The sequence below is a fragment of the Schistocerca nitens genome, chromosome 6 (genome assembly GCF_023898315.1).
Source record: "Schistocerca nitens isolate TAMUIC-IGC-003100 chromosome 6, iqSchNite1.1, whole genome shotgun sequence".
Taxonomy (NCBI): domain Eukaryota; kingdom Metazoa; phylum Arthropoda; class Insecta; order Orthoptera; family Acrididae; genus Schistocerca; species Schistocerca nitens.
Window position 1 is genome coordinate 704,507,225 of NC_064619.1, and position 16,010 is coordinate 704,523,234.

Here is a 16,010-nt window from a genome sequence, read left to right on the forward strand (position 1 = left end):
TCAAGTCATGAACCAACACAATGTACTTGTTACCAACTCTCTGTATGTGTAGTCTCCCTTGTCGTGCGCTGGCCACGCTAACTGCTGCTATTTCAGTTTAGTTCCTGTTAATTGTTGTTTGCTGCAGATCGAGAAAAGTAGTTGCCAATAAGTGTCTGTTAGACGAACAAAGTGAATGAATAAACAGAGCTGCGCTGACCATCAGGACATTTAAGTAAAATAGCCACGTAAGATTCACAGGAGTGCCCTTGAAGACCCAATTGTGGTGTCTAAACTGAATAGCAGACAAACGCTCAGCGAACAATCAATTTTGTTACCGGCGTGTAAAAAGATACCAATACTCACTTCTAACGAGTGTCGGTACAGAAGCAATAAGATGTGAGTGAGAAAAGTAATGAGAATAACAACATTAAGAGCGATTTGGCAACGCTGTGTTGTTCTTCTTGGGTAGACTGGTGCGTTCATCCCTTCCAGATCCTGTTTTTCAGCTCCGTATAGGTACAACGTGATTTTTTAGAGCGCTGTTAGAGAAAATGCCATAAAGTTTTATGTTGAACTTGGGGAATCCGTGAGTGTGGCCTTTGAAAAGTTGAAACAAGCCTACAGGAAACATTACGTATCCAGAGGATAATTTGTTCGCTGGCACAAATCATATTTGGGTCGACCTTGCTCAGGGAGACCTTCAGCCCAAACAGCTGAGGAAAACGTCTGCGTTCTCTCGTGAGGTTTTTCTTCCAGGACAAACTGTCAATCAAGTATTTTACGAAGATGTCCTTGAAAGGCTCAGGAAAAGGGTGAATCAAGTGAGACCAGACATTGCAGACAAGTGGATGGTGCATCATGACAATCCCAATGTCACACGGCCACTTGCATCTCCGACTCTTGTACCTCAAAACAAGTTCCTGTTCTACTACAGGCTCCCTATTCAACTGATCAATGTCCTTGGGACATTTTTCCCCCTAAATTGAGAAATGCCTTTTTAGGACTCTAGAGAACATTCAAAAGAATGTGACACACGTTAAAGGCCCTACCAGTTGAAACCTGTCAGTGACTCTACCAAGACTGGGAATGACGACTCCGCCGGTGTGTAGCTGCTGAAGGGAACTGCTTTGAAGGGGACAATATTGTTTGAAAAAATTTAAAACTTTGATAGATAAAAAATAAGTCCCATTACATTCCACGCACATAAACTCCGGCTGAAGGCTCAACGGTATCGACCGGCCGCCGTGTCATCCTCAGCCCACTGGCGTCACTGGATGCGGATATGGAGGGGCATGTTGTCAGCAGACCACTCTCACAGCTGTATGTCTGTTTCCGAGACCGGAGGCGCTACTTCTTAGTCAAGTAGCTCCTCAGTTTGCCTCACAAGGGCTGAGTGCACTCCACTTGCCAATAGCCCTCGGCAGACCTAATGGTCACCCATCCAAGTGCTAGTCCAGCCCAGCTTAACTTCGGGGATCTGACGGGAACCGGTGTTACCATGGCGGCCATGCCGTTGGCAATTTTCTCGCACATCTCGTATGTCAAAGGTGCTGTGGTATGCTTACCACGAGTAATCAACTGATAAGTCATTACTGTAAACCAATGTAATGCACGTCTCAAGACCCGACAAGACTTCCGTGAAGTGGATCATCAGTCATGAAGACCTACTCCCCTCCCAGATAAGTCCAAACAGTTTAGAAACTGAATGATTTTAGTGCTTAAAATGTTCTTCCCACCACTTGAGTACAACACAAAGAACGTTCATACAACCATGTGGCACTGTCTCAAAAGCCCTTACTTGGTATGTTGTTCTTCACGCTCGTCACATTGTTGTGAATATCTGTTATGTCGTCCAAGTTTCATGTCATGAGAGTTTCAGCACTCTGCCGTTTTACGGTAGGTTCGTATGGATAAAACGTCTCATTACGTGTGACGATTTTTTACCAGAACAAAATTGTCATCGGTTTGCCCTTCAAGTCGGGGCAGACGGTTTGCCCTTCAAGTCGGGGCAGACGCTCACATGTTTTTGTTCTGGAGTCAAGGTGTGCGGGACAAACTTGGCGCACACACTTCTCTATTCTTTAAAACATTACGGAGAATTTCTTGAATATTTGATGTAGAGATATTGCTCCGTTGTTGTTTGTCACAGCGTCGACACACAACGGCCGCACGTCCACTAAATTACACTGCCTGCTCACAAGTGACTAGTCGCATGCACATCTGTTGTTTAGACTTAGTTCAAGGTGCCACAGTATTTACTGCGCATAAGTGCTGGAAATAAAATCAACCACTGAACTTTTTGGACGGAGTGTGTATATTTCATTTCAACGACGGACTATGTTAGATTTCGTTCGTCTTCCCCATCCCTGCACGCACCGCTCGTTCCCTGTTACGTTTGCACCAGTATCTTCATTTATGGCTAACTATGCATGGGCGATTGCCCTTGCTAAAAGACAAAATCGAGAGGAAGTCGGTTGTAACGAGGGTAGTGCACATAACACACAGAGGAGCAGCACGTACGGTCGAAGACTGCAACGGTATAATGGGTGGCTAAGTATAAAGGTGACCTCGGTGATCATTTATTATTCTCAGATGTCACATCGGATTACGAACTTGGAATTATATTCGCTTAAATGTGACGTTCTGTTAATTGGAGAGTAAATGAGGCTATCTAATACGGTACTCTTTATTTCGTAAATTACGGGACGAAAGTTTTACACCATTGAAAAAAATTTGAACGGAAAAGCCAAACCAGTTAATCGTGTTATTGTGAGCTGATGAGATCATTGGTTTTGTGGTGGTATAATAATTGAAATGAGCCGAAATTGCTACCGGAAATAGTCCTTAGTTTTCGGTTGTGTGCAGTTCCTACGTTAGAAGCAGGGTAAGACCAGCGCAGGTTGCGAGGTGACCCCGGGATAATATTTTTGTTGTCTAAAGTAGAGGCAGCAATATCGAAATGGCTCTTGACGCCCCGCGGAATTTGTGATCCAGTGATGGTTGTCACCAAAGGCTAACTCCTTACTGTTGTCGGAAAGAAGCATGCCGCACAGTAAGATTGGCTGTTTACGGCGTATTTACGGTACTCACCGTGAGTGAACGGAGCGGTAATGGTGTGGCATATATATAGCAGTAGTTTCATTCAAAAATTGAAACCATACTCTTTGCGTTTGGGAATCCAAAATTAACGTCCTTACTTTGTATTCAAAATTACGTTGTGTAACTCGTTTGCTTACTGAATTAATTAGTTCACAAGCTGTGAGAAGGAAAGACATTTTAGGAAAGCGCTTAGGGGAGCACTGCAATTTTCATGCTCCCTGTGGTTATTATTTTTTTCCACTAACAATCTACAGGTACATTATTTAAATCTGATTTTACGTCACTCCAATGGTTCTGAATGTAAGGAATTATTTGCGGACATCAGTTTATTAGAGAGAGAGTGTGCGCACACGCTCTAGTCGGTGTCAACCTAACTCAGTTTAAAAGTTATGACGCAGGAAAAGAAAGCCCCGTCGTTTAACGACGTGGCAGTTCAATAGCGCAGGCGGCAACTATTGAAATAGAAAACTTAATCTTCAACACGGAGAAAGTGTTAAAAGCTTTTTATCTGTAACGACAGTAATATCACCAGCAGCAACTGCAGCTCTTTCGCTAGACAGAAGCTTGACTTCCTAAATTCAAGACAAGATTGTTTCTAAAAGCTTTAAAGTGGATATAATGGGGAGGGGCCAGATCTACGAATAAGAGATCGTCTGAATAACCTTTCCAGGTGTTACAAAACAAGTTCCTGTCAGAAGGGGGTAACATGAAAAATACTTCCTTTCTAATCTCTACTTAGAAAGCCCAAATCTTAAGAATGTGATTCTTTTGTGATATGTAAACAACGTGACAGTAGTATTGTCCCTCAAATTAACAAAGTAACATCGTCCCATAGATTTCAGTGCCAGTCCCACGCTGCACATGAGCTGATCATCTGTTGATTGTAACTGCACGTGAAGGGTTTGTTACGTTTAGTGCCCTGAAATAGCGTGATTTCATTTGTTCTGGAGTCCGATAAATTTCGGTTACACTATAAATCATGTTAAATTTAAAGTCTGTAATTTCAACTAAGTATTTAGGGATTAAAATTAAGAATAACTTTAACTGGAACGATCGCATAGATAATGTTGTCGGTAAAGCAAACCAGGGACTGCGATTTATTGCAGAACATGTAAAAAATGCAATAGAACTACAAACAATACTGCTTTCACTACGTTTGTTCATCCTCTTCTGGAGTACTGTTAGGATACGCGAATTGGGTTGGCAGTCATTACAGTGGCGTTTTTCGTTGCGGCAGGGTTTCATCATGGAAATTTTAATGACTAACAACCTCCTCAGTGTGTGAATATTTTACTGGCACCCACGTACATAGGGAGTAATGAGATGATGGAGATGATGATGGTGGTAATAAAACAAGAGATATCAGAGCTCGCACGGAAAGGTTTAAGTGTTTGGTGTTTCTTGTGCGCTGGTACAGAGCGTTAAGGTAGAGTAATAGCTTGAAGGTGGTTCGACGAACCCTCTGCCAGGCACTTAATTGTGAATTGCAGAGTAATCATGTAGACATAGATGTTTAAGTTGTTTATAGCCTATCATCTAGAGTTCTAATGTAGGCTTTATTTTATGCCTTCCTGTTCCATTTCTACAGTAACTTTAGGTCAAGTAATCGTGGCTGTGTGGAAACAGCAGCATGTGTATTGCAACGATTTTTTGTTGCAGGGCAACAATCCAGGCGATCGCCGCTTATCTGGATGCCTTCCAAAAGATTGCAGACGCCGCCACTAACACCAGAGGTAAGTTGGCCCACGTGCTATTTGGGCAGAGTTTGATTGGCTGTTGTCTCTAAATACTCACCGATGGTTGAATATTTGACACTTAAACAGCAAATTGGTAGATCATTTCTCCATTGGTCGTATTATGACAGGTGCAGGAGGGTTGTTCTACCGTAGCGGCCTTGTTACACACCACAGAGGTCCATAAAGCCCTCTAGAACTTTGTGACGCCACCATCACACTGTTTATTCCCTCAACCTCGGTTACAAGGCACGTTGCTGGGCGTTAATTCAACCAATAAGCAAAGTTCTACGAACGCCCTCGTTGATTAAAGTGTGTCTGTTGCGGTAAAACCGTATTACGTTGCCCCTGCGATGCCACTTCTCGGTGGTGGTCGAGTCTCGCCGCCGGCGCGATGGCGCCGCCAAATAGAGCGGACGTAATGGAGGAGCCGCCGCCTCTCATTTGGCGCGCTCGCCGCCGCCACCACCCAGGATTGGACGGATTCCACCGCCGTCACGACGAAGGGTTCTCAAAGTTCGTCGTCTTTCGTAGTAATGCCGCCGCCGTAATCTGCAGTGAATGGCGGCAATCAGGCGGGCCCTAGAGTCCCGTAGTTCCACCGTAATTTCGCGTACCGTTTCCGCCCTGGCTGCGTTACCGAAACGTAGGAAGAATGCCACTCTCAAATCCGAGGTGTAGGGTTTTAACCAGTTGAAGTAAGTTTAAGCCCATATTTCTGTTTGCGGAGCGACCCAGCTTTTCTGTTGATTTGCGGAAATGATCAGAAGGCTGTGCTGACAAATACTAGTTCGTCAGAAATCATTCCTCTGCGAAGTAACTTTCTCCTTCCTCCGATACAGCCTGAAGGCACAAGGCGGGACGTGACTTGAATGCGCATGTACGATGAGGTGGCGAAACTCGCGGGGTACCTCCTAATATCGTGTCGGACCTCCTTTTGCCCGACATAGGGCAGCAGCTCGACGTGACACGGACTCAAGTCGTTGGAAGTTCACTGTAGAATATTGAGCCATGGAGCCTCAATAGCCGTCCTCCATTGCGAAAGTGTTTCCGGTGCGGGATTTTGTTCACGAACTGACCTCTCCATTATCTCTCGTAATTTTTTCGATGAGATTCATGTCGGGCCTTCTGCATGGCAAAATAGTTTGCTCGAATTGCCCAGAATGTTCTTCAAATCAATCGCGAACGACTGTGGCCTGCTGACATGACATCGTTGTTTGATAAAGTGAAGTCTGTGGATGGGTGCAAATGGTCTCCAGGTAGCCGAACATAACCATTTTCAGTCAATTATCGGTTCAGTTGGACCGGAAGACCCAGTTCATTCCGTGCACACACATCCCACACCATTGTGGCGCCACCACCAGCTTGCAAGTGTGTCGTGGACAACTTGGGTCCATAGCTTCGTGGGGTCTGCGCTAACGCGAACCGTACCATCAGCTCTTACCAACAGAAGTTGGGAATCATCTGGCCAGGCTACGGTTTTCCAGTCGTCTAGGGTGGTGCCGATATTGTCACGAGCTCAGGAGAGGCGTTGCAGGCGATGCACTATTAGCAAAGGCACTCGCGTCGGTCGTGTGCTGCCGCAGCCCTTTAACGCTAAATTTCGCCGTACTGTCGTAACGGATACGTTCATCGTTGATTTCTGCGGTTATTTTACGCAGTGATGCTTGGCGGTCAGCTCTGACAACTCAACGCAAACGCCCCTGCTCTCGGTCGTCAGATGAAGGCCGTCGGCTACTGCATTTTCCATGGTGAGAGATAATGCTTGAAATTTGGTATTTCCGGTACGCCCTTGGCACTGTGGATCTCGGAATATTGGAATTCCCTAAAGATTTCCGAAGTGGAATGCCCCATGCGTCGAGCTCTCAACTACCACTCGGCGTTCAAAGTTTGTTAATTCCCATACTGCGGCCATAATCACGTCGGAAACCTTTTCACTGGAGTCACCCGAGTACAAACGCACTCCGTCATATCTTGTATATGCGATAGTACCGCCATCTGTATATGTGCATATCGCTGTCCTGTGACTTTCGTCTCCTCAGTGTACGATGCATGCAGTACGTCACTGTCCTATACAGCAATTGGATCTCCCCTATCGCAGTCAGTATAGCCATCGTTGAGGCTGAAAACGGTTGCTACAGCTCTTTTCCAATCAACTAGAAAACAGAACGTATTGGCGATTTAAAGTTATCTGATCCGGAATGACATTAGCAAGTGACGCAGACAGTGTGTATCGTGAACAGTGTGCAGCGTCGCATTTGACGCTACTGGTTGACATAATAAATGATAAATCAGTAGAGTTGACAGTATAACTGCATGTAAAAGATGGACAGAAAGGGCAAAATCGGCGCTTGTGCATCGCCGACTCCTCTGTTAAATCACGAAGAGGGCTTGCTACGCAAGAGTTGTCATTCGACACGACTGGTCGAGATGATTTGTAGCTGTGTCGGGATAAAGCGTTGTAGGATCACGCTGGAAATCGTGGCGTAGCAGCCTTATTAAGGTAACTAAAATCTCAAACGGTTTGTCGCAAGGTTCACTTGTTTAAACTTACGGTCTGCAAAATGTTACGTACTACCTGTGTAATCTTCGAAAATCTGTACTCAGGTCAATGTGATTCGTAATGGGGGCGGTTTGGAGAAAAGAAAGAGAAGAGTGTAAGGCTTTGCAGTGTTGTGTTAAGAGATTTGGGAATATCTAATGAGGACGTTGTACAACGATCCAAGGAGAAAAGAATGGTTGGACGCACATCTTGACTCGTTGCGTATGACTGCAGATGGATGGTTAAAGGAATGAATCATTGGGGCAGGTCTCGATATGAGTAAGGCATATGGTTTACGTAAGATGCAACAGTTACTTTCAAATGAAAGGAGGGAGGGGGGGGGGGGGAATCTAGTAATAGACACGACTGGATAATTGCATGAAACTAATTCACCGAAACATCCTGTATTCCAGTGCAAGTCAAGAGAAAAACTGAATATAAGGCGACAAAAAATACTTTCATGGGGTTCAAGGAATACCAAAATAAAATAAGTTATTACCGCACATCGCGAATCTTCTTTGCCATATGATTTCTTCTCCACGGACCTGAATGGGTACTTGTTATTGACGTATTACTAGTGATGCAACATTACCACAGTCATCATGTTGTTGTTGTTGTGGTCTTCAGTCCTGAGACTGGTTTGACGCAGCTCTCCATGCTACTCTATCCTGTGCAAGCTTCTTCATCTCCCAGTACCTACTGCAACCTACATCCTTCTGAATCTGCTTAGTGTATTGATCTCTTGGTCTCCCTCTACGATTTTTACCCTCCACGCTGCCCTCCAATGCTAAATTTGTGATCCCTTGATGCCTCAAAACATGTCCTACCAACCGATCCCTTCTTCTAGTCAAGTTGTGCCACAAACTTCTCTTCTCCCCAATCCTATTCAATACCTCCTCATTAGTTACGTGATCTACCCACCTTATCTTCAGCATTCTTCTGTAGCACCACATTTCGAAAGCTTCTATTCTCTTCTTGTCCAAACTGGTTATCGTCCATGTTTCACTTCCATACATGGCTACACTCCATACAAATACTTTCAGAAACGACTTCCTGACACTTAAATCTATACTCGATGTTAACAAATTTCTCTTCTTCAGAAACGATTTCCTTGCCATTGCCAGTCTACATTTTATATCCTCTCTACTTCGACCATCATCAGTTATTTTACTCCCTAAATAGCAAAACTCCTTTACTACTTTAAGTGTCTCATTTCCTAATCTAATCCCCTCAGCATCACCCGATTTAATGTGACTACATTCCATTATCCTCGTTTTGCTTTTGTTGATGTTCATCTTATATCCTCCTTTCAAGACACTGTCCATTCCGTTCAACTGCTCTTCCAAGTCCTTTGCTGTCTCTGACAGAATTACAATGTCATCGGCGAACCTCAAAGTTTTTACTTCTTCTCCATGAATTTTAATACCTACTCCGAATTTTTCTTTTGTTTCCTTTACTGCTTGCTCAATATACAGATTGAATAACATCGGGGAGAGGCTACAACCCTGTCTCACTCCTTTCCCAACCACTGCTTCCCTTTCATGCCCCTCGACTCTTATAACTGCCATCTGGTTTCTGTACAAATTGTAAATAGCCTTTCGCTCCCTGTATTTTACCCCTGCCACCTTCAGAATTTGAAAGAGAGTATTCCAGTTAACGTTGTCAAAAGCTTTCTCTAAGTCTACAAATGCTAGAAACGTAGGTTTGCCTTTTCTTAATCTTTCTTCTAAGATAAGTCGTAAGGTTAGTATTGCCTCACGTGTTCCAACATTTCTACGGAATCCAAACTGATCCTCCCCGAGGTCCGCCTCTACCAGTTTTTCCATTCGTCTGTAAAGAATTCGCGTTAGTATTTTGCAGCTGTGACTTATTAAGCTGATAGTTCGGTAATTTTCACATCTGTCAACACCTGCTTTCTTTGGTATTGGAATTATTATATTCTTCTTGAAGTCTGTGGGTATTTCGCCTGTCTCATACATCTTGCTCACCAGATGGTAGAGTTTTGTCAGTCATCATTACAATTAAAAATGCATACTGGATGGAAAGTGGCGGACATAAACTAATATTGTTCCATTAAGTTTCGGGTGTGCAGCTGCAAGAAATCTCCTAATATTTCGGCTGCATAACGTTCAGCCATCTTCAGGGTGAGCCGCAAGACTGCCGCTCCAGTGCTCGCTTCGTCCCGCATGCGGCCACAGATGCACATGCGCCAGAGACGTTGGTCGGCGGCAGAGACGTGCATAATGCGCGAGTTGTATCTATGACTCCGCAGTTGATCCGTGTTGGCATATCGATATATCATTGTGAGCTGCACTGTGACGACGTCTTTGCGAGTTTATTACAGCAAGTGCCGGATTCCATGATTTATCAAGATTGAAACCACTATCTCTATTAATTAAATTCGTCGTAAAGCGAATTTAAATTGCCTCCTTCACTATCGAGTCCCAAGAGGATGATGTAGTCGCGCGATACAACAGTATAAAGGGACGAAGCGAGCACTGGAGCGCCAGTCTTGCGGCTCACTCTGAAGGTGGCTGAACGTTATGCAGCCGAAATATTTGGAGATTTCTCGCGGCTGCACACCCGAAACTTAATGGAACAGTCTTTGCGCCGCCAAAACCTGAAGATTAACATAAACTAATATTGCTCGCATTTCGAAAGTAACTTCCTGTGCCTAACAGTATCGCACAATGTCTGCGTGGACATGGTCACTGAATGTACATAGTAGAAAAGAAAGCTCACTACAAATCTCTGGAATGGAATAGTTGTGCCAAATATACAGTAAAAGTACACATCTTGTGGCCCGCCTTTCAACAGATGTTGTAGTTTTAAATGATTTAAGTATTTTTCAGCATCCAACACGTAAATGTGTAACAGTATTGAAGACACTGTATTTCAAGAAGTACGTTAAATAGTCCATTTTGTGAAGCACTTGTTCATCCCTCGACGAACACAAAAGTAAATTTTTTTGCATGTCTTGTATGAATTTGTTCGCTGTTTGAATAATAACTCATGGAAATATCAGTGTTATGTGAGTACCCTGGAGTATTTGATTCAAGAAAAAATACTTAAATTGTGCGCTATCAGATGACAAATCTGGCGGTCAGTCCATACTATTGCTCATCTCGTGATATGTACATCTAAACTTTAATTTCGTATATTTTTCTGTAGATACTGTGGAAAAGAGGAATATCTTAGCATAATTGCTATCTTGCCATCGTGAGTTTGTAAAATAGTTTATAATCGAAAACCCTTCTCGCCTTTTTTCCCCACATTCACATGAATATATTACTGCGTCAGTTGCAACTCTGGCTGGTAAAGTGATTGATAATATCTACCAGGAGGATTAGAATTGAAGGCATGTCATGGGAAGTGCAACGGATGGGACGCCATTGGTAGAGCCGATACGAATGCGGACGCTATGGTGCCTGGGAGCGTCCGCTGAGGCAATCTTATCTCGCGGCGTGCCACGCCCAGACGTCCGCGTCCTATCTGCAGGGCACTCTGCTTTCCGTGCCGAGAGCTGTCAAGAGAGATCTTTAGACGGCACGGCTGCGATGAAAGCGGCGGACAGGCTTCACATAGATATCGATGCCGGGCGAAGCTCGTCGGAGTATGGCTCAGAAAAACAACCACGTTTCAGAGTAATACCGGTCGATCGCTTAAGTTAATCTTGACGCTATTTCAGAAACCATCCTGGGTGAGTATAGACATGCAACCTGCAGCCGCCATTTCTATCACGGACCTGTCAGATAAGCTCGCAAAAATGAGGAATTTGGTGTTAATTCCTGCTAATTTTGTTGTTGAGGAAGTTCTTACCAGCGCCCGCTAGTAGTGCGTAATGCCTGATTGTTCGCAGTAATTATTGTGCTAAATGTGGAGGACGTGCATATTGGGTTACACCACTTGTTTTGATTTGAGGATGCTGCCAATGGCGAATGTTGTATCAGGGAAGTATTCTAGTCAGAAGTGGAATGCTTTGTCTTAAAGACATTCCTAGACTCTCATCCCTAGAACTCAGTTGGAAGCAAGAAGCAATTGAAAGAAAACAGCTCTCGGTCACTAATTTTTAACGAATTAACCGGGTTTCAACACTGCTAGGCGTGTCTTCCACAGAATTTAAATCAAAGAATGGTCTATAACATGGTCACAGAATTATCACTAAAAACGTATGTAAGTACGGAATCATCGTGAAGGACTGGCAGTAGATATGTCATTTATAAAATAGTAAATATGCCAAAAGGGCATTAGTCACAAAGATATTTAAGAAAATAAACTGATGGCGGGCCACTAAGGGCTGCTCGTTACTTGCGTGGTGCAGGTTGCAAACGGACTGACCCGCACCACGCAAGTAATGAACAGCCCTTAGTGGCTCGTCATTAGTTTTTTTATCTTAAGTATCTTTGTGACTAATGCCGTTTTGGCATATTTATTATTTTATAAATGACATATAAGTACTGCCAGTTTTTCACCATGATTCCGTACTTATATTCTGTATCATACGTTTTTAGTCATAATTCTGTGACTGTTATAGACCATTCTTTGATTTAAATTCTGAGGAAGGCACTCCTAGCAGTGTTGAAACCCGGTTAATTCGTTAAAAATTAGTGACGGAGGGCTGTTTTCTTTCAATTGTAACTATTCACGGTCTCTGAACGTGCAGCCATGCATAAAATTTTGGAAGCAAGAAGGTTGACAAATTGGGTTACGCAGTTTGTGGCATCGGGATGGGATACTCTCACCAAATTGAAATTAAGTAACTGATCTGCTGCATTCTGCAAGCCATAGAATATACTTACACAGCAGAGCAAACAGTCTAGGGCTTCCAGAACTTACTCGTCTCTCTTGTAGAGGTTAGGGAAAGTGATAATCTTCTTGAATAGCAGGATAATGAAGTGGCGAAAACAGCAGGCAAGGAAGCATGCACAGTACCTTAGGTAGTGCAGTGTGGTAACTTGGCCTCGTGTGTGTGATGTCCTCGCTGTTAAATCACGTGGTCATTGGTCGTAGGCGGGATGAATAACTGAAAGTGAAATGTATGTATCTGAGGTTGGAGAAACTTAGCATCCGGCCATGGCATAACGTCTATCAGGCAGTGACGCCGGACTTCAGCGAACTAGCGGACACAGCCCCTTGCTGACAGCGGACTCATTGCTCAGTTGCAAACGAGAGGACCAAGTGGCGTGAATCGGTCGGTCCCCCACATATTGTGTGAGTGTATCAGTTTCGTCAGCAAAATGACACAATAGAACGTGGCTGCAGACTAGCCTTCTGGCAAAGTTCTATTCATCCTCTGTTTTAGTGTGTGGCCTTGGTAGGTAACACTTAATTGCATCATCAAACTATTTTAACTAAATTACTGTGACGGGTTCGGAGATGTTTAATCTTTTTTACGGTATTTCAGTGGTTTCAATTATTCTTTCAGTTTTTCTTGTGAATCCTGATTTATGGTGACAGTAACAGTAACGTAATCTTTTCACGGATGATGCAGTTATCTGTAATGGAATGATGTCTGGAAAAAATTGGCCAAATATTCAGTGACATCGTGATATGGTTTCAAGGTATAACAGCTTAGAATATCAACGAGCCAACATTGGAACTGATAAACCTACTTGGGTGTAATAATTTGTAGGCGATTGAAATGCTAAGATCACAAAGATTCAGTTGTAGGCAAAGGAGGTGTCAGACTTCGGTTCATCGTTAGGATGCTGGGAAAATGTAGTGAGTGTACAAAGGACACTGTTCAGAAATCACTCTTGTTCTCCAGAATGTTGATGTAGTGTGTGGGACCCAATTCAGGTACGACTAACAGGAGAAAGGCAGCACGAACGGTCACATGTTCGACACGCGAGTGAACATCACTGAGATACCGAAAAATCTGAACTGTATTATTGCTTGAAGATAAACTCAAACAATACCGTGAAAGCGAATTTAAGAAGTGCCAAAACCCACTAGTAAATTCGGAATCGCTTCAAAAGGGATCGCGAAGATTTATACTTGCAGGTGTTCAGGAAACATACTTCCCCGCTCCATGCGCGAATGGAACGGTAAACAGCCCTAATATATGATACAGTGCGAAGTTACCTTCCTTCATGTATTTCTAAGTGATTTGGTTAGCAGCATAACTAAAAATGGCTGTAAAAAGAATTAACTCGGACGTCAACGACCCCGCCCTTAAAAATAGCAACAACTGTCAGCACATACGCCTTCGTCCAAATGCTTCTAGTAAAGTTCGTCTTAGGCTTCTGAATACAGGGGCAATTTCAGTAACTCACTCTTTCAAAACACACGATGTGAAATACGGAAGAAACAGTGTTCAAAAATGGTTCAAATGGCTCTGAGCACTATGGGACTCAACTGCTGTGGTCATAAGTCCCCTAGAACTTAGAACTACTTAAACCTAACTAACCTAAGGACAGCACACAACACCCAGCCATCACGAGGCAGAGAAAATCCCTGACCCCGCCGGGAATCGAACCCGGGAACCCGGGCGTGGGAAGCGAGAACGCTACCGCACGACCACGAGATGCGGGCGAAGAAACAGTGTCAGGCGATCCAGGTGATTCCTCTTACTCACAAGTTTGGGACCTTTGAAAATAACCCGACAGACTTCTTGTTGTATCCAGTCTTAATCATAGGTTGTGCGTAATGATCTCATTGCAAACCGGAATTCTGCAGCCTAATCACATTTAACTCCCACGTCACGTAACATGTTTGCTTATGTGTCATGTGAGGAATGTCCTGGATCGACGGATTCCCCATTACGCACGTCCAGTAGCAAATAATACTGAACTTTTCGAACATAAGTAGAAGCCACCATAAATGTTATTTGTCATGGACACATCGAAAGTCTTGTTGTATGCTGCTATATGTGGAGGTTCTTATCGCAGTATGTGTGGCTGCTTCACCGATTATAGTGTTTGAACACGTAATAATCCTACATGATTCAGAAACATGATGTAACTGTTCAGACGTTGACCAGTAAACTCTCCCCCTTGCCCTCATCTACACGATTCTTTAAAGCATAAAAGAATTTTCGTATAAAACAGCGTCAGACGCATGATTTCTTTACAGATTGGAGTCTCTCTCTCTCTCTCTCTCTCTCTCTCTCTCTCTCTCTCTCTCTCTCTCTCTGTGTGTGTGTGTGTGTGTGTGTGTGTGTGTGTGTGTGTGTGTGTTTACGTACACGTAACAACCCGTTGACTCTGTCACTCAAAGCCAATGGTTACCTTTTTGGTAATGATAGACAATTTCGGTCGCCATTCTAAAAGTTCTCGTTGTCCAGTTATGTAAGAGCTTGATTTCATCTGACTACTTTTTTTATTTATGCATTTATTTTACCTGGCAAGATTAGGGCCTTCAGGCCCTCTTACACCTAACCAGGCATACTCAGATTGAACGAATTACAGTTTCTACAGAACATTAAGGACATATAACGTGTTATACAGTATTAATGTTAAAGAAAAGAAAATAGAGATTACAACAGTAGTACAATGATAGTTAAAATAATCAAAAAATAATTATAACAATCAATAATAATAATAATAATAATAATAATAATAATGACTATGTATATGAAAGTAAACATATTTTTCTTTTATGAATGTCAGTCCTATTTCCTGCAGTGTAATGCTAAGAGAAAATTCTTCACTACTTAGCACTACTGAAGTAAAGTTTACTCCTTTCGTCGATGATTCGTCTATATTTGAATAACTCAAGTCCAACTAACGACAGACCATTTTACAGTAACGTTCTGAGTAATGACAGTCACATAAGTCCATATACATTGATTGAAACGTTTCAGGCAGCGCCTCCACTCAGAGTAAGTTCAAATAGTCTTCATTTGTTACGGCCGTTGACAGTGTCGCTAACCCTCATGTTATTGAGTTCGCCGCTCTTCCATAGGTACCGCAAAGCACCGCTCGTCATCCACAGCCAATCATGTTTCTCGCGTTTTGTCGCGGGTTTTGCCGCCACGTGTCCATATGTCAGCACAATCTGCACGTACAGATAAGAGGGTGTGCTCAGTGGATTTTTTTCACTCATTTACGCTACACGGTGTTAACATAGGACACGACCGCCTTTGGCTACTGTAAGAAACCATAATGCAATATGATCTAATGGACATCACGTTACACTAAAAGATGTACAGGATCTAAAGGGTATTAGTGCAGAGATTTTTTTATGTGGGGTACCTTATTGTGTAAACAGATCAGTGTGTTGATTTTTTCTTTTTTTCCTCTGCGTGGAACAGTCTTTCCACAAGCTGGTAACACTGTGACAACCAGATGTTTTCTGCACAGCCGTAACTGTGCCCTAAGTAGACTACGCCTGTCAGTATAGACTAACCGCTTTGCATCCTCGTCTCGACACCTGACCTGGTGGCCAGGGTAAAATAAACATTATGGCTTGCTCTTGCCACATATAGTAGGAGTTACTAACGACCCTAAAAACATCAGTCTTGTAATAGCTATAATTATTAGTCCTCCAATGAACTAAATACTGAGTACAACGCCCTAGTCACCAATGGAAATATCTATACTTCTATCCGTTACACCCTGTATACGCAGTTACTTTAATACTCGACTTACTGTGTTAACTATTAACGTAACATTGTACCTCGCACTGAGAAGGTTATGACAGCATTTTAAATT

General features: G+C 43.2%; 1 protein-coding gene across 5 annotated transcripts in view; it reads left to right on the forward strand.

Moving 5' to 3' along the window:
- Window positions 1-16,010, forward strand: part of LOC126262296 (protein MTSS 2) — a 351,715-nt gene that overhangs the window by 59,851 nt on the left and 275,854 nt on the right. For all 5 annotated transcript variants that reach the window (XM_049958828.1, XM_049958832.1, XM_049958829.1 and 2 more), the window contains exon 3: window positions 4,741-4,814. In XM_049958828.1, the coding sequence (XP_049814785.1) occupies window positions 4,741-4,814 (74 nt within the window). The remainder of the gene's footprint in view (window positions 1-4,740; window positions 4,815-16,010) is intronic.